The 19,451-nt window shown below is 49.3% G+C and overlaps 1 protein-coding gene across 1 annotated transcript in view; it reads left to right on the forward strand.

The window, feature by feature from the left end:
* Window positions 1-6,354: 6,354 nt before the first annotated feature.
* ADAMTS15 (ADAM metallopeptidase with thrombospondin type 1 motif 15) overlaps window positions 6,355-19,451 on the forward strand; it is a 31,812-nt gene continuing 18,715 nt past the window's right edge. Inside the window, exon 1 of the mRNA XM_050921563.1 lies at window positions 6,355-7,953. Within this exon, the coding sequence (XP_050777520.1) occupies window positions 6,988-7,953 (966 nt within the window). The 5' untranslated portion in view covers window positions 6,355-6,987. The remainder of the gene's footprint in view (window positions 7,954-19,451) is intronic.

A 19,451-nucleotide genomic window follows, 5' to 3' on the forward strand; every position in this document is an offset into this window, starting at 1 on the left:
TTCCAGCCCTGGGTGCCCTGAGAAGCGTCGCACCAGTCACCTTATGACAGGTGGCAAACCCTGGGAAGTGGAGGCAAGGGGAAAGGAGAGGTATTTAAACTAAAGGACAATGTTGGCACAAGAACAAACAAATGGGGTAAACTGTCCAGGAAGAAATTGAGGCTGGAAATTAGAAGCGGGTTTCTAACCATCAGAGGGAGGCTCTGGCACAGCCCCTCCAATGGAAGTAATCAGAGAAAACAATCAAACTAGCTTTAAATTGGAGCTTGCTAAGTTTATGAGCAGGCTTCCATGATAGGGTTGCCTGTGATAGCAGGGGATGGGCATCTGTGACCAAAGAGGTCCCTCCCAGTTTGATATTCAAGTCCTCATTCAAGCCTATTGGGATGCTATGGCCAGAAACCAGTGCCGGACACTTGGAGGAGAGGAAGGTGATCAGGAACAGTCAACATGGATTCACCAAGGGCAAGTCATGCCTGACCAACATGAATGCCTTCTATGATGAGATAACTGGCTGGCAAGAATGCTGTGGGAGACCATAGCAAAAGCTTTGCTAAAGTCAAGGTATATCACATCCACTGCTTTTCCCTCATCCACAGAGCTAGATCATCAGGCTCAACAGGAAATGATCAAAATCTCGATCTCTAGTTGGCAGCTGGTGTCAAGCGGAGTACCCCAGGGGTTGGTCCTGGGGCTGGTTTTGTTCAACACCTTCATTAATGAGCTGGAGGATGGGATGAATTGCACCCTCAGCAAATTCGCGGATGACACTTAGATGGGGGGAGAGGTAGATACACTGGAGGGTAGGGATAGGGTCCAGAGTGACCTGGACAAATTGGAGGATTGGGCCAAAAGAAATCTGATGAGTTTCAACAAGAAGAAGTGCAGAGTCCTGCACTTAGGATGGAAGAATCCCATGCACTGCTATAGGCTGGGGACTGACTGGCTAACCAGCAGTTCTGCAGAAAGGGACCTGGGGATTACAATGGATGAGAATATGGATATGAGTCAGCAGCGTGCCCTTGTTGCCAACACGGTTAACGGCATATTGGGCAGCATTAGGAGGAGCATTGCCAGCAGATCGAGGGAAGTGATTATTCCCCTCTGTTCAGCACTGGTGAGGACACATCTGGAGTATTGCATCCAGTTTTGGGCCCTTCACTACAGAAGGGATGTGGACAAATTGGACAGAGTCCAGCAGAGATCAATTAAAGTGATTATGTGGCTGGGGCACACAGGGACGGCTCTACATTTTTTGCCACCCCAAGCACAGCAGTCAGGCGACCTTCGGTGGCGCGCCTGTGGGTGATCCGCTGGTCACGAGGATTTGGCAGCGTTTCTGTGGGTGATCTGCCAGTCCTGCGCCTTCGGCATACCTGCTGCCAAATTGCTGCTGAAACTGCAGGACCGGTGGACCTCCCACAGGTATGCTGCTGAACGCTGCCGGACTGTTGCCAAGAAGGCTAACGGCATTTTAGGCTGTATAAGTAGGGGTATTGCCAGCAGATTGAGGGACGTGATTATTCCCCTCTATTTGACATTGGTGAGGCCTCATCTGGAGTACTGTGTCCAGTTTTGGGCCCCACACTATAAGAAGGATGTGGAAAAATTGGAAAGAGTCAGCGGAGGGCAACAAAAATGATTAGGGGGCTGGAGCACATGACCTATGAGAAGACGCTGAGGAAACTGGGATTGTTTAGTCTGCAGAAGAAAAGAGTGAAGGGGGATTTGATAGCTGCTTTCCGCTACCTAAAAGGGGGTTCCAAAGAGGATGGATCTAGACTGTTCTCAGTGGTAGCAGATGACAGAACAAGGAGTAATGGACTCAAGTTGCAGTGGGGGAGGTTTAGGTTGGATATTAGGAAAAACTTTTTCACTAGGAGGGTGGTGAAGCACTGGAATGAGTTACCTAGGGAGGTGGTGGAATCTCCATCCTTAGAGGTTTTTAAGGTCAGGCTTGAGAAAGCCCTGGCTGGGATGATTTAGTTGGGAATTGGTCCTGCTTTGAGCAGGGGGTTGGACTAGATGACCTCCTGAGGTCCCTTCCAACCCTGATATTCTATGATTCTATGACACTAGTCCGGTCCATCCCAAGTTTGACGCACAGGGAAAAAAACCAGGAGTTGAGTTGCATGTTATAATAACAGGGTTTTGTTTTCTTTAGACATGTGGCCACAAAGAATAAACAGAGTGGGAGGGTTAGATTAGAGCAAAAAATGTCAAGTTCAAAATGCCCATGTGCTCTGCTTGGGAGCTTTGAGTCATGGATTCCGGCAGGGCTTTCTGATCTGTGAGGATCCCCAGCAGCGGAGCCATGGTGAGAGAGAATTGGGTTATGAGTTGCCCTCTCATTCCTGCTGCCAGAGGAAGGGATCACATGGTGGGATAATTCCTTGTATGTCAAAGGAATGAAGAGCAATGAGATTAAAAGGCTGATTTTTAAAGGGTGGCATCCTCTAAGCTTCTATTCCCTGCCCATATGGCTGAATCACACTGTATAATTCTTCACTGAATTATGGAACAAAGGCCTTAGAATCCAGTTTAAGTAGGACTTAACTTGTACCTTGTCCTGGCCCTCTGCATCAGTGAGCATTTCACCGATGGTGCACTCTGCATCCATATGGGATGTGTGACATCAGCCTCCAGATAAGGGACATCCCTTCAGATATCAGGGGACCAGCCAAAGATGTGGAGAATTGTCCACCACCCCCAGGCAATGTCGGTGTCAAATTGGGAGATTGGCCCATTGCCACATTCAAATCTGAATTCAGATTCTGAGCATCCCTGGACTTTGAGAGTGTTTGGATCCAGGAGTTTGGTTCAGGCTCCTTTCTCCAGCACTGAGTCCTCAGAAGCCAGGTCCCCTGTCGTGTCTTGAGTTGCTCATACTTAAGCCTGGCCTTTTCCTCTTGCACATTCATTAACTGTGCTTCTGAGTCCATCTCAAAACATGTCCACATCAGGGCACACAGAATCTGATGTGTTATCAGGTTCAGTGTGAGATTATCTGAGGGGTTCCCTCCTCTGCTCATTACTTTCTGACTGCAGCATGCAAAAGAGAAACCTTGGATAAGAACTCAAGTTTACCAGGCTATCAGCATGCACGCGGGACTCTGTTTAGCTGGGTTAAATTAAGGATCCTCTGAGCAGTTCGGAAGGTCTGACATGAAACATGAAGTATGAATTCCCAGCTGAACCCAAGTTACTGCTGAGTTTTGGCTGATGTACAAACAGAGTTTGATTCATTAAAGTCACTGAGTTCATTAGCTAAAATTATGGGTTCATCAAGTCTGATTTTTGGGTCACAAGTTCAGCTGGAAGGTAGTTTATGGAGTGACTTGATGGTGAATCCAGTCAGTGGTGAGATCCTAGTGCTAGGACAGGCAGGATTGCAAGTCAAGAAGCTTACACTCTCCCTTAGGCAGAACTGTTGGTTTATATTTTGGAAATGCATAAAATTCTTCTGCTACCATCACTTCCATGCCAAATCATTTAAATCACATCAAAACCACCATGTCTACACGACTGGCTTAATTTACCATTAAATCAACTCGGTGGAGTAAAAACAAGCCTTTGCTTTGAATACGTGACTTATGTGTAAGCTGCTAACTGTAGAGCATTATTTAAATGCATGTGTCTAATTCAAGCATAAAACCATTTAGCATGGAATGAGAGAAGCCAAAGATGGAAAAAACCTATTTGATCACCTTGTGCATCCCTCCTGATCAGTACAGGATTGTTCCATACAGTATGATCACCAGTGCTTTGGCAGCTGACAAAGACACTATAGGCCCAGATTCTCAAAGCATCAGTGGAAATTAGGAGTTTAAATACTTTTGAGGCTCTTACACTCCCCCAGACATCATTCCATAAATCTGTTGACACTACTCCAATTCAGCAAGGCACAGGAGCAAGTACATGACTTTAAGCATCATTAAAGTCAAGGAGACTCCTTGCGTGCTTAAGCACCTTGCTGACTCAAAGCCAATGTGCTCATTGCTGTAATAGCTTATTTATTATTATTACTTCCAAAGACTCCAATCAGGATCAGGGCCTCATTGTGCTGGATGCTGTTCCGCAGAGAGTAAGAGAAACAGGTCTTGTTCCAAAGAGACTGCAGTTTAATGCAAGTCAAGAAGTAATAAACATGTAATTAACAATTAGAGGGAAGTGGGGAATGAGGTACTGGAATTACAAAGCCAGACAAATAGCCCAAGGATTGTATTGTCTCCCTTGCATTGGGACATGCTCAGAAAGTAAGTGTGCTAAAGGTTTTGTTTGGGGCAGTTATTGTCAAAGGCACACAGGCTGAGATTTGCAAGACAGTGCAGGGGATTTAGCCGCACATCTCCTCTAACATTAAACCCTGCTCTGAAGATCCCAGGCATCTTTACCATGGGTCAAATTCTGCTCCCTTGATTCCTTGGGCTAAATTGTGACTTGGACAGCACATCAATGCAGCAGAGGAAGAGGGAATAAGAGCCCCCCCCCATTATGAATCAGGGCAACCCTGACCTTGAGCCTGTCAGTGTATGAGAGTAAACAGGGCTAAGTGCTCAGATGGGGGAAGATTTTCAAGCACTAGGCAGCCAATGTGCCAGACAGCTTTGAAAATCCAGCTACTTATTTTGGTGACTAAATGAGAGCAGAGTGTGTCTGAAAATTCCAGCCTTTTTCCATCAAAGCAGGTGTGTGGGGAGGGGCATAGGAGGAAACTAACCCCACCCCCTCCATTCATTGGTTGGTGCAGCTAAAAGTGTGTGTATTAACTAACCATTGGTGAAGGCCAGTAGCAAATTACTAGCCCGCAGGAGGCTGGTGGGGAGCAGAAGGGAATTATGATGGGGATCTGGCAGAAAATTGTTTTCCCCTCCTGTGAGAATTTTCCAAATTAAAAAAAATATATTCCTTGTCTAGAATTGGGCCAAAAATCAAAATCTTGAAAAATTTCACGAATGAACAATTTATTAATATTATTTTTTGTTTGGGCCAATTGAAATATTTTCCTTTGATCATTTTGAAAGGTATCATTTTGATTTTGCCCCTCTGTTCATTCTTAACTTTGTTTTTAGTAGAAATTAAGTGAAATTTCAAAAAAGACAAAAGTCAGTTTGAACCGTAAAACCTGAAGTTTTTCTATTTGAAAAAGTCAAACTAGGACCTTGTTACAATTTCAAAACTTAATTTTTTTTCAATGCTTTTTCAAGTCAGGAACATTCTCCAAACCAAACTGAGCGACATGGTATGGATCACTTAAGAATATAAAAACATAAGAACAGCCATACTGGGTCAGACCAAAGGTCCATCTAGCCCAGTATCCTGTCTTCTGACAGTGGCCAATGCCAGGTGCTCCAAAGGGAATGAACAGAACAGGTAATCACCAAGTGATCCATCCCCCGTTGCCCATTCCCTGCTTCTGGCAAACAGAGGCTAGGGACACCATCCCTGCCCATCCTGGCTAATAGCCATTGATGGACCTGTCCTCCATGAATTTATCTAGTTCTTTTTTGAACCCTGTTCTAGACTTGGCCTTCGCAACATCCTCTGGCAAGGAGTTCCACAGGTTGACTGTGTGTTGTGTGAAAAAGTACTTCCTTTTGTTTATTTTAAACCTGCTGACTATTAATTTCATTTGGTGACCCCTAGTTCTTGTGTTATGGGGTCACCAAATGAAACTAATAGGCAGCAGGGTTAAAACAAATAAAAGGATTATCTGTTCTGTTCATTCCCTCTGAAGCACCTGGCCACAATTGAAGACAGGTTACTGGGCTAGATAGACCATTGGTCTGATGCAGTATGGCCACTCTCATGGTCTCACGTTCTTTCTCTTTCCCCAACCGCAGTCTCAGATTCGAGAAATTGGTATTTTTGGGTGAAAAAAACATTTTGTGGCAAAAATTCCAACTGGGATTCTAGGAGCCAATATTCCTTTCTTGGGACATTTTTGGGGTGACACCATTATATGCCATGTCCTTGTGAGGGAAGCTAGCCCGCTGATTTCAGTAGGATCAAAGGCATTAATCAGCCAGTGCCGGGGAGGCAAGCTCAGACTCTGGCTCTGAGAGGCAGAACTCGGTGCAACATTAATTTTAAATCAAATCTCCAAACTGCCAGGGCAATGGCAGAAAGGTTCCTTGTTCTAAAGACCCTTTTTTTGCAACCAGTGGTCAGCAGTGAAGACTAATAGCTTCTCGGCAGATAAAGCCAGCACTAATTAGGAGAAGGGAGACACAATGCAGCCTTTTTTGGACCCTCTAGTGCATTGTCTAGCGAGCCCTTTTTACATAACATGCCCTTGGCACTTCTTCTTGAGCTATCAACACTCTGGGAGGGTCAGAACACTAAGATCTCGTCTCAAAGCAGCCACAAACAAACACAATAATAAAATAGGACAACAGACCCAGGGAAGCCAAGACTTTAATCAGAAACACCCCTTACCCAACAAAAATAAAATAAAATAAAATCAAAGCTGCCAAAACAACCCCAAAGTGGAACAAAGTGCAAAGCAGCTGCAGGAGAGGAGAAGGGGAGCAACTCCAGCAGTTTGGTCACAAGCTGCTCTGGCTCTTTAAAAACTTGCTGCCCTGTGCAGTGATAATAGTATTTGGAGAGCTACAAGTGGCTGAGGGCAGGTCCAATAAGCGCCCTCAGCACCTCCCTCCCTCCCCCCCTCCAAGAACTCTGGTTACAAATCCTCGCTCTTTTGCCCATGACAGAAATGTATATAAACCCCCAGAAAAGCAGATGCACTTGAAAAGACAGGTACAGGGGGCAGGGGCTGGGTAGCCCCTCCACGGGCGCTGGAGTTGGAGAGGCTGGTGCTGACAAGAGCGCGCTGCTGGGGATCCTGACAGCTGGATTACCGGTGCGAGCGGGCTTAGGTGCAGGCTTTGATTGTTTCTTTCCCCCTCGCATGCCTGGATCAGGCTGCTGTGGCTGCTGATCTGAAACTGCTCCTGGCCATCCCTTTCAGCAGCGCCTGGGATCATGCTGCTGCTTCCAGGCATCTTTGGGCTGTGCCTGGCCGTCCTGCCCTCGCTCTGCTCCCCCCTGGAGAGCGAGATCGTGACTCCGCTCCGCTTAGACCCGGACATCAATGGGCGGCAGTATTTCAGAAGGGGCCCGGAGGAGCCCAGCCCCCAGGGGGTGATTTTCCAGATCACCGCTTTCCAGGAGGATTTCTACTTGAACCTGACTCCAGACGCGCAGTTCATTGCGCCCGCCTTCGCCATCCACTACCTGGGCGCATCCCCCAGCGCGGCCAGGGAGCGCCCCGACCTCAGGCACTGCTTCTACTCCGGAGATGTCAACTCCGACCGGGAATCCTTCGCAGCCCTCAGCCTCTGCGGGGGGCTCCGGGGGGCTTTCGGGTACCGAGGGGCTGAATATCTCATCAGCCCGCTCCGGAATGACACCGGGAACGGGGCGCTGAGGAACAGCCAGGGGGAGCACCTCTTGCAGCGCAGGAGCGCGCCTATCCAAGCCGGAGACCCCACCTCCAGGTGCGGCGTGGGCTCCAGCCTCAACCCGGCCATCCTGCAAGCTCTGGAGAAATACAAAGGCTCCCACCAGCAGCGGAAGAAGCAGCTGAACGAGACCAGGCTGCCTAGGAAGAGCGGCCGCTCCAAGCGCTTCGTCTCCATCCCCAGGTACGTGGAGACGCTGGTGGTGGCTGACGAGTCCATGGTGAAGTTCCACGGGGCTGACTTGAAGCACTATCTGCTCACCCTCATGGCCACGGCGGCCAGGCTCTACAAGCACCCCAGCATCCTCAACCCCATCAACATCGCGGTGGTCAAGTTCCTGGTCATCGGCCAGGATGACAAGGGGCCCAAGGTCACCGGGAACGCGGCGCTCACCCTGCGGAACTTCTGCGCCTGGCAGAAGAAGTGGAACAAAGTGAGCGACAAGCACCCCGAGTACTGGGACACCGCCATCCTCTTCACCAAGCAGGTGGGTCTGGGGGCCGCGCGCGGGGAGGGGAGGCTTCGCAGGAGTGGGGGGCAGCGGGCCAGGCTTTCCTTCCCCTGGCACTGGCTGGGACAAGGCCCTGGGCCAAGCGCAGCACTGCACCCTTGCTGCAAAGCTGCCCCTTGCCCTCCCCTGCCAACGCGCAATTCACTCTGCGCGGCTTGCGCAAAGCAAGCCCCGTTCCGCTGTCAACCCTGCAGCCTCGCAAGTGAGCGCTAGATCGTCCTAGCAAAGGCAGGCCGGGTTGAGGCATGCGCAAAAGCGCAGGCTGGATTTTGCAATGTCACTTAACTTACAGTATTTCTGTTCTACTGACTCTGGCCAATACGGTCCGGTCTCCCCCAGCTCCAGCCTCTCAGAAAGCGCTGAGTGATAGGAACCACTAGCGTGGATTTAGCATTGAATCTGCGGGTGCGCCTCGTGGCCAGTAGGAGGCGCTCTAATGATGAAATGTAAAGCAGCTCAGGCTATTCCAGCAGAGCTGGGCGTGTGGATCTGGGTCATTAGCCTGAGTCACAGTTCCAAAGGCAGGGGAAATGCTGAATAACAAGCCTCCTCCCACAGAGCGGTTACAGATTTCTGCAAGGGCCCGAACTCGGGCTGGGAGAGCAAAGATGATGGTGAGGGCAGAGGGTCGAATTAGAACTACAGGGCAACCCAGGGCTTCTGCTGGATGCCTGGCATGCGTGGAATGCCTTCTGAACAACAGCCCAGAAAAATCACTGTCACAGGCTGCGTGCAGCCAGGAAACCGGTCGTGGTCACTACTTTCTCCATGATGCAATTTTCACCAGCCAGTTTGCAGGTATTTTATATCGGACAGGAAGGAGACCCCCACGCTCAGCACTAGTATCTATCGCAGCTCCTGAGTCTCTGATACAAAACAGCAGAGGTGGGGTCACACTGGGGCTCCCAACAGGGCACAGGAACTTGCTTCTCTTTGCAACCTACCCGAGTCCATCTGAGGACAGCCCCAGAAGCGGGGCAAGCATCCGGCCCTGCTTTCCGAGCCTTCCTCCTCAGCTGGGAGTAGCTGGAAAGCTCAGGCCTGGAGCCGGTGCTGTGCATTGCACCTGCCAAAGAGAGAGCCTCTCCCAACTTCACACTTCCTCTGACTCATTCGCTTGAAGAGCCCCCTGAGAACCTGCAACTCTCTCTCCTCCATTGGTCCTGAGTGAATTTAGTGCTGGTGAAAGGCATCAGATCCCTGCGGGCTGGAGTCCTCTCCCTGTCCACAGAACAAGTACGGCACAAGCAGCAGTTGAGATGGCTTCCCCTCAGCCCCTGCTGCTGTGGTCTGGAGGGAGACCCTCTGAGGCTCCGCTGAGAGATGGAAGCATTAGATTTGATGTGTTTCAAGCTCTTTCTCTTTGCCTCATTCAGTCCTTGGACTCAGCTGATGCCGCCAGCAGTGGTACCAATGTCAGTGCTGTTTGGGATGATTATTTTGCTCCATGGTTAACTGTTCAATGGGAACAAGACTGAGAGCGGCAGCTCACTTGGCATGGGCCCCTAAACAGCCAGCAGATGGGAACGAGTGACTTTCAGTCACCGCCCACTCAGACTGGATGCAAACAGATGACAGGCCTGAAACTTCCTTGGAGAAACTCTGCCACACTCACACAGCCTCTGGGCTCCACCACTGCCCTCGATCCCTGGGAGGAGTCCCACTTCTCCCCATGGGAAATGCTTGCACACATCAAGTTTGATATTTGCCCCTTAAAATACTCAGAATACTTCACCCCAACTCGTTAAAGCACTCTGGGCTTTGCACTCCCGTTTCCATGGCTGCTGTTTGCTGAATCACATCACATTGCTGCTCGGATGCTTATGTGTATATTGAAGCTTTTCCTTTCTGCTACATTGATGAGTGCTATTGACAGCCTTAACCAATCACCTCCAATTACCTACCTGGGCCTTCAGACCAACATAGGCTAGATTGTACTCTCAGCTACCCCTCTGCAGTTCCTACACAGTGTGTAAACCAGGACAGAATCTGGCTCCGTGGACCGAATCCTCATCCTGTTGTTGAAAGCAATGGGAACTTGGCCACTGGTTTCAGTGGGACCCCGATTTAGGCCAGTGACTGTGATACCGTGTGGCTATAGACATTAATGGGGTGAGATGTTACTCGCTGAATTTGGAAATCACCAATGGAAGGTATCAGGCAGGAAAAAGAGGCTAGTCAGAAAGAGAGGAAGTGTCTACAAATACATGATATCATGGCAATCAGCTATGGTGGGTTGGACGATAGGGAAAAAGCTTATAGAATAGTGACAGTGATTCTTCAATTCTTTTTTCTGCTCTCTTTATTCTGGGGGATTAGATTCCAGAGCGGAAGCTGTGGGGTCATTTTCGTAACTTGTGTCCTAGTAAGGCACTCCTGGAAGGAAAGCCTATTGATCACCACAGGACTTAATGATCAATGTGAGATGAGCACCACAGACCTGTGACAACAACTAGCAACCTCTGATTTAGCCTGGAATGGGAGTGACACAACCAGTGACAATTTCAGCAATGGAAATTCATCTCCTCAGACCACGTCCTTTAGCCGGACATGAATCTTTTTAATTGGGAACAAAGGCACATGGCCCGATCCAAAGCCTGCTCAAGTCAACTGCTTTGATTGGGCTTTGCATCAAGCCCTGCCTGGTTTACGACTGTTGCAAGAACAGACAACATGTTGACACTGTCCCCTAATGGGCCAGATTCACCTCGGCATAAACATGTTGAAGTTACTGGAGTTACACCAGGGATGAGTTTGGCCTTAAACATGCACGTGCTGCCACATTGGCTGCATTTTTTACGCATGACAAAACTATCCATTCCTGAAACCCCAATGCAAGGGCACATGATCAACGGAGACATCTGCCTTCCCTGAACTCATCCATCTGTGGTCTCCTGGTACCCAAGAGTTTATCTCCCTGCCAAAAGCTGTTACATAAACCCTTAACTTTTATTTCGTTTAAAGGCCAATTGATAGGCAGTTTCCAGCTGTAGTCAGCAAGTCACTGATAGATGGAGTTGTCCTTTCTCAATCTGGCATCAGGCGCTTCTACACAGCCTTGTTTTCTATGATGTCAGTTGCTCTGGATTGCGGATATGTCCTTGGTGAACTCATTCTGTGCATCTGGCCAATTCAGGTCTGCCAACCAAGCATGAGCAAGAGATCTCGATCTTCCCACTTTAGCTGGCACTTGAATAAGGGGCCATTGGAGCATATGGCGTTAGGATGCACAGCTGCCCCTTGTGACTGCAACTACGGAATGGAGAATGGTTCTGCAAGCAGTGTCCAGTAACTTGGCTGCACTTACAACCATCTGGAAACTGATGCTCTGCAGCTTTGTCCGACTTGACATCTGCCAACGATGACCATGGAAGTTCTTAAAATGTCTACTGTCGTTAAAGGGCTGGCTTTGCCAAACAGCTGTTCTGTTTACTGCTGTGCACCAGAGGCGGGAGAGGGTATAGAATTCCATTACCCCTGGACTCAAGGGTGGGGAGCTTAGAAAACAGGCGGCTGATAATGACAAGCTCAAGCAGCTTTGAGCCAGGCTGACCCAGTTGTGTGTTTGTGGAGGAAGGAAGTTCCATCCTCTGAGTGCTTGACACAACTGCCGCAAGGTTCCCTGCAGCCAACCTTCAAAGCATCCGGAAAGACACTGATTATGAATCACTGAGGAGGCGGCCAAGCCTGGAAGGAGAAATCCAATGGGGACAGCAGCGAGTGGTTGCATAATCCTGAGTTGCTTTAGTGGGGATAAGGAGAAAGCTGAGTATCATATGGGATTATGGACCCCACGAGAGATGGGACCACAGTCGCTGTGCTTAGCTGGCGAGAGGCAGCGGCTCGGGTCCCACGTGGAGATGGTGGCATCTCTGCCAAGTTGCGGCAATGACAGTGTGTGTAGGCTGTTCTCCAACACCCACACAATGGAGGGGCATGAAAGAGGGCAGGCTAGGAAAGTCTAGGAAGGGACGGAGAAGAAATACCCTTTCTTAGAATGTGAACACCCTCATGCACAGAGCTACCTACCTTAGGAAGAGGAGGAGAGGGGAAATTCTTATTCTATACTCCATTAGCTCAGGAGCTATTGGATTCAGATGGCAGAACACATCTTCTGCCCAGTTCATCATCTCACGGCAGTGGGCAAATCAAAAAGAAACATGTAGGCCCTCTGGCGACCCTCCGTGATGTATGAGAAAGGAGTGTGGGCAGCATGCTGGCAGCGTCTGTTTCATCTCCTATGAGCGCAGCTTGGCAGGGTCAGAGAACGGTCTAGCTGGGAAGGATAGATTCTCTTGCCTTGCTCTGCACTGACTCTGTCACCTTGGACGAGTTACTTCATCTCTCTGTGCATCGGTTTCCCTATTTGTGAAGTGGCCGGAAATACAGGGTTATGGTGAGGCTCGGGGCCTCGGGATGAGTGGGCTGTTGGAGCAAAGTATTATCACCTTATAAAGGGCCAGAGGGCAGAGCCAGACCAGGAGAGCTGTGTCTAGATCAGGCAGGGAGCTGGCATGACAGGCAAGGCCTTAGTATACTGTAAAATCCCATTCTTGGACCGGTACTAGTATCATTTTCAGCATAGCCAAGACGAAGTGAAATAATGAGCATGACTTATCTGTGAACATTCTGCAAATCCCATTGGATGCAGCAGCTGTAACTGGGCTGTTTCCACCTTCCACCCTTTCCCATCATAGCCAGATCTGAGGGGATTTTAAATGGGTGACACTTGCGTATGAGGTTAGCATTTTCCTGGCTTCCAGTGGGATGGGAAAGCTCTCCCTAATCCAGGCTCGGATGCTTTCAGCCCCCTCTAGAGTTTTGGTGGAATCATGTTACACTGTTTGATGCTGGAATCACTGAGGAAATTCTCTGGCCTGTGCTATGCAGAAGATCAGATTAGATGAGCCTAAAGAATCCATTAGTCTTAAGATCTCTGAGGATTCAGGTAGGAAAGGAGACGGTTTTAGGGAAGGAATAGTTTGTTTGCTTCTTGCTTTGGATTCTTCTTGCTACCTCTTTCCAACATGTAGTCTGCCTATCTAGGCATCTATAAATTGCCATCCCCGTAGTACATAGCTCCTGCCTCTTCCCAGTGGTCCCATTAACAATCTGCCCTTGTGCTGCTACTGCAAAATCTTCCTGTGTTTAGGAATATGCTTTGCCCAGCTGCACATTTTGGGCTTGGTCCTCTCCTGTCTTGCACCTATGCAAGGCGGGTGCAAAATGCTGTGAGGCCAGGAGCCTCCACTTGCTTGCACCAGTGGTGCAATTTCACACCCACACATTGCACAAGTGTCAATGCTGACATGAGGCCATGGAGAGTCAGGCTCTTTGCATTGCAAACTCACACTCTCTTTTCTCTTTTCTTCTTCTCATGTACTCCCCCTATTTCCTTCCTTTCCCCACGACCTGTAACCCTCTCTCCTCCTAATTGCCTCCTCTCTTTTCTCCCTCTCTCCTCTGTTCTTCGTCCCCATCTGCTCTCTGTAGAGTCTCTCCCCATACAGAGGAGATGCTATCCCATTGTTACTCTGGGAGCCCCCAGACACATCCCCAATCCCATGTTTTGGAATCTCTTACTCTGCTGACTCCTCTTTGAAGCTCCCCTCACGCTGTGCCCCTTCACTGACCTTTCTGAGCCAGGTTTGGGAGCTGACTGGACCTCCAGCGTGGCTGGAGGAGGGATTCTCAGTGGGGGTGAGGGGCATGGCAGGTGGGTGTGGCGCTGCCAGCTGGCATTTCAAAGGGGAATGGCACCAGGAGGCTGAGGTTCAGATTTGAACCCAGGCCCAGAGGTTAAAGGAGGGCTGGGTGAGAGCTGCTTGTTAATCTATTCCTGCAGTCAGCAGACAAGTGGGTCAGTGTGTCAGTGCAGGTGTTCGGCAGGGAGCCAAGAGCGCTCTCAGCCAACAAGGAAACAGGAACTCTTAAAAGAGCAATGAGCAAGGAGATTCCACCAGCTGTCCTCTCCCCGGTGTGTCCCCAGGATGCCCTTGCCCCTTTTAACCAAGGGCATTTGCCCTCAGTGGCTCTGCCTGTGGCAGTTACTCAAGCAGACTTACCTAAGCTACAGCCCAGGGCTACTTTGCTTCTTGGTCCCAGGAGGGAGCAGATCAGCCTAGAGCCGGGAATAAATGGTTGTTCTGTAAACACGAGGCCATCTTCAGCACAGCAGTGGCTGAGCAGGGGCCCAGCATTTTGTTTTGCCTGGCCAGTTTGAGGCATCAGGCTTTACTTGTACTGATACTACTACAACTCTGCCCTGACTAGTAGTTTCTCGGTGTACAGCTCCAGGCACTTTACAAAGGGAAGGTCGGTATCAGTATCCCACTGTACAGATGTGGAGGTTAAGCTGCAGAGATGGGAAGTGAACTGAAAAGGGTCCCATGGCACGTCTGTGTCTCTGACTCCCTGTCCAGTGCCTCATCCATTGGATGCTGCTGCTGCAGCCTTCACGAACATGTATATTTCCCCTATATTTATCTAAGGCATTTATCTGGCCCCTGCTAGCATGGTACCAGAGAGCCTCATAACCTCTAACAAATTTATCCGTAGAGCATTCCTATGCGGTAGAGAAGTGCTTTTATTCTCATTTTTACAGATGGGGAAACTGAGTTACAGAACAGTTAACTGACTCTCAAGACGTCAGAGGCAGAGCAGGGACTTGATCCCAGATCTCCGGCTAGCATCCTAACCACTGGACCATCCTTCCAGGGGTGACGTTCAGAAGCAACACAATAATGCATAGACTCACACCTCCTTCAGTCTGTGAACACTCAGACCCGCAGCCCTCAATGCTCACCGGGAATGGCAATGGGGCTTTCCCTCCCTCCCCCAACAGAATCCGGGCCCTGACACTTTGGATTTCAGAGGGTCTGGTTCTGATCTCACTTAACTCAGTTCTAGACAGGTGGTGCTCTGTTGATTTCAGTGGGGTTACTCCTGGTTTGTACTAGCATGAGTGAAAGCAGTCAGGCTGCATGGTCTTTATGCTACTCACTGTTTCCCTTGGACAAGATTTAAGAAAAAATGCAAAAACAGAAAGAGTGAGATGGAAAGTTAAAGGGCATAAAATAGGAGCGAGATCACAGAGATCTGACTTGCTTGGCAACACACAATCCTACTTCATCTAAACCAGATTACATTAGACTAAGCTAAGCACCCTCTATCCCTCATGGGAAAGCCAGGTCAGCAGTAATGCTGTCTAGCAGTTAGTAGACCAGACCAGGGCTCCCCATCTGCTGGAGATGAACCACTCACCTCTCAAGGCGGGGGTCAGGCTCGGATTCCTGGCTTCTATTTCTAGCTGGGTCACTGACTAAAGGTGGTCACTTACCCTATCCGGGGTCCAGTGTAAAGTGAGGCTCATAATACCAGGGGGTATGAAGATTATTTCCCTGGTGGTTTGTTAAAGTGCTTTGAGATCATCAGCTGTGAATGTCCAAAGCACCGAATGATGGGAAGTGCCTAGGTGTTCCTACGCATTGCCGTGACTCCCACCTGGCACATAGGCAAGTCACGCTGCTGATCTTCCGGAGCCAGGGACAGCCGCAAGGGCAGCGTAGAGCCAGTCTGTCTGAGGAGTTGAGATCAATATCCATCCCTGGTGGGCAGGATACAGGGGCCTGGCCATCCTGGCAGAGGCATGGGCACGACTCCCTCTGAAGTCAGTGGTCAGGAGTTCATGCAATGGTGGTGCAGCCCACACATGATGGAGAGACTGTTGGCTGTAGGCATTATGGAATCCAACAGGGCCCCGTCACCAAGAACTGACTCACCACAGCACTACAGACCACTGCAACAGGTGGGGAGGAAACTGGGTATTTCCCTAGTATCTCTCTGCACATAGGCCCCCACAACCTAGGGCTGCCTCTTAGAGAACAACAGAGACAGAGCGGTTAGGCCAGCTCTCCTGAATTCCTCAGCAGCCATCAGGGCTATCTCGGTGATGGATTTGCTGAGTGCCCTCTTGTAACCTGCCTGTCAGAGAAAGAGAGATTTCCCTCAAGACATATGAGCTACAGCCCTCAGCAGTCAAGGGAAGAAAGCTGCAGGAGCGTCCTGCCTGGGCCAGGCATTGGAGATAAGCTGCCAGTTTGCTCCCTGCCCAATTGTGGTTTTAAGCTTCAAAGATCAAATAAACCAGATCAGACTTGCACGCCCTCAGCTCTGTCCATGCACTTTAAGGGTGCACCTCCTTTCTGGGACTCCCCCTCAGCTCTGCCAATGCCCCTCAACCCTAATCTGCAGTAACCCCTCCTAGTCCTTCCATGGGCTCACAGTGCAGCTCTGCCAGCTTATCTCTGATATCCGAGTTGTGGTTCTCTCCTTGTCATCAGTTGTGTCAAAGTGCGTGATGGCTTTGTGATGCCGATATGTTCTCAAAGGGGACCAGGGTGAGCCCATCACGTTATTTCACATGCAGACAAGTGCAGATTTGTCCATCCAGTTCTTCGGTCGTGAGAGGCTTGCTTCTTTGCTATGCAAAGGTCAGCTCTTTCCCGACAGGTTATTACCCTGATGTTTTCAAATTATTTCATGAATTCTCAGCCATGTGCTTGCTACTAAAGCCAGCGGGGCAGGGCCAGAACCCTCTGAAGTTGTTGACGTTGGTATTTATCAATGGATGTACCTTGAATAAGCCCCCAACGGTTTGGATTCTTATTGGAACTTCAGTTTGGAGACCACCTCAGCCTCTCTTGTGCAATTACACAGCATAAGAACGGCCATGCTGGGTCAGACCAATAGTCCAGCTAGCCCAGTATCCTGTCTTCCGACAGCAGCCAATGCCAGGGGCCCCAGAGGGACTGAACAGAACAAGGTTGTTCAGTCCCAGTATCTGGAGAGTCAGCACCGGGCTGTGTCCCTGACCATCTTGGCGAATAGCCATTGATGGACCTGTTCTCCATGAACTTATTAATTGTTTTTTTGCTAGTGGCCTGGACAGGAACGCAGCACGAATCACTTTTATTTATTGTGTGGTAGCACCCCAAAGGCCCAACTGTTGTAGCTTGATCCCATCGATATTTAAGCTGGGAGAGATTCCCTGCTCCTTCCCATAGCCTGTCCTGCGAGCACATCCTCTCCTGGATTCCTGCGTCTCCCACCTTGATCTCAGAAGATGATAAAGAGGTGAAAAATGATGCTCAGCTCTTCACAAGCAAATGAAATGTCAGCGTGTAAATTCCAGGCAGTTACTTATCTTCCCAGACTCTCCCCTGTGGCTGCACTTCAAAGGAAAAGGCTGCACAGCCAGGGGCGAGTCCAGGGCCGCTTAGAAGGGAAAAACTTCGTGGAGCTGTCAAGTGGAATCCGATCTGAGAGTCCTGGAGTGAGGCCGGCACTGGGGATGGGTCGCCCTCTGTAGGTCTCCTTAACTCCCTCTTTCCCTTGAGCTCTGGAGAAAGAGAAAAGTGTGAGGAAAAGGAGGAATGACACTTTGTGCTTACGCAGCAATAATATTGTGTATTTGAACAGTGACTTATCTGACTGTATGATTTGTACTACAGTAGCACACATTGGCCTCAACAGAGATCGAGGCCCTGTTGTGCTGGGCCTTTTTTGGACATAAAGTGAGGTACAATCCCTTGGCCTTCCTTCAAAGAGCTCACCATGGAAATAGACAGAACAGACACAGGCTGGGAGAAAGGAAGTGTGGTTATCCCTATTTAAGGGATGAGAAACTGAGCTAGAAAGACGCTAAGTGACTTGCCCAAGGTTACCCAGAAAGTCTGTGTCAGAACCAAGAATTGATCCTAGATCTTTCGCTCAAGGAATGTGATGGTCTAAGCACTGTACAGGAATTCTGGCCCCAATCCTGCCCCCTTTGCAGACAATAGCAAAACTCCCACAGATTTTAATGATGCAGGAGCTGACCCTAATGAAGGCATTCTCATCACTCGCTCCATACCAGGTGTGTAAGGGTCACCACTAGCCTTTTACAGATGGGGAAATTGAGGTACTGAGAGGTTAAAGATCCAAACCTTCAAACTGGCATACCAAAATCCATATTTTGACATCCAGATAATTGGTCTGGTTTTACCAGAGGCGCTGAGCCCTGGCAGTTTCCATTGACCTCAGCAGGAGTTGTGAGTGCTCAGCACTTCTGAAAGAGGGGTTACACCTCTTGTAACCTGGCTGCTTCCACACCCACCCCTCCTCTGAAATTTAGAGTGGATGCTCCTTGGGGCAGGGCGTGTGCTTACCATGTCTCCTGTGAAATGTTAAGCACGCTTTGGGGTGCTATAAGATAATCAATCCTGGGTCTGACTTAGGCACCTCAGGGTGAAGATTCTGGTTTAAGTGATTAGTCAGTGGCAGAGGTGTGAGAAGAACCCAGGAGTCCTGACTTCAAGTGCCGTGCTTGGATTGTAGTTCTTTCAGAGGGGAAATTTCCCTTCCCTCCATGGCTGTGCATCCCCAAGGTCTATCTCTGTTATCTCTGTTATGTAGTAGACTATTAACATGACTGCATGTGTTCTGGTTTAAGGGAATTCCAGGCCCTGGTGTAGTTAGCCTATCTGGTTCTCTTTGCCTGTGAGCCACAAAATAAGGAAGCAATTTATATCTGGCAATGGCACTGCCCAGCTGAAGTCTATATACCAGCCTCTGTCTCCGTAAGCAACATCTGCTAGACACGGTCAGTCCTGGCTCTGAACAACTCTATCAGAGCGAATCTCTTATGGCATAGATGTGGCATAACCCCTGCTTGGGGCTTCTGCTTTCAGTGGCTGTCACTATTGTCTTCTTCAGCGTTGTCTGTGTGATCACACGGGAACTAGGGGGAAAGGTAGCATCAGACCTAAACCTCCCAGCCTGGGAAAGAAGGGGAGTGGGTTACAAGGAGATCAATTAGTTGCCTTCAGGGTTTCCAGCTGGGAGATAAAACTTACCTCTCTCTGGTGTTAACTGGGAGGCTGCAGATTTCCCCAGCTGCAAAAAACCTTTCGGCAGCACCTCATCAGAGCGGGAGAAGCTTCCTCTATGAAAGGCTGTTCTGGGTTTGACAGAGAAACCCCCTTGTTTCTCTCTTTGGGGCTGGGGATAATCTCCCCAGCTACCTGCTTCCTTAAGTCTATCTTCCTTAGATGTTTAGAAAGCCCCCATCTCATAGAAGTGTGACAGAAATAGGAATCAAACCCCACTCTAAGCCCCAGATTAGCATTTTAACCACTGGACCATCCTTCCTAGTAGTTACAGTCTCACAACTGCATCCTTCATCTCTGGCTCAGCTCCCCCATCTGTTTCACTTCCTCTGCTACTTCTATGCTCATTCCTTCTGAAAGGTTCTCCTTTGGTGTGGTACAGAGAGGCAGCACCAGCTGGTGACGAGAGCATGGGTATAGGTCTTCTATTTCTGGCACTGCCACTGGTTTGCTGTTACTTCTCTACTCTATGCCTCAGTCCTCACATCTGTAAAATGGGGAGAATGATACTTAGCCTCTTGGAAATGTGCTCTGAGTTCTTAGGAT

This window comes from Gopherus flavomarginatus, chromosome 13 (genome assembly GCF_025201925.1).
Source record: "Gopherus flavomarginatus isolate rGopFla2 chromosome 13, rGopFla2.mat.asm, whole genome shotgun sequence".
NCBI lineage: Eukaryota > Metazoa > Chordata > Testudines > Testudinidae > Gopherus > Gopherus flavomarginatus.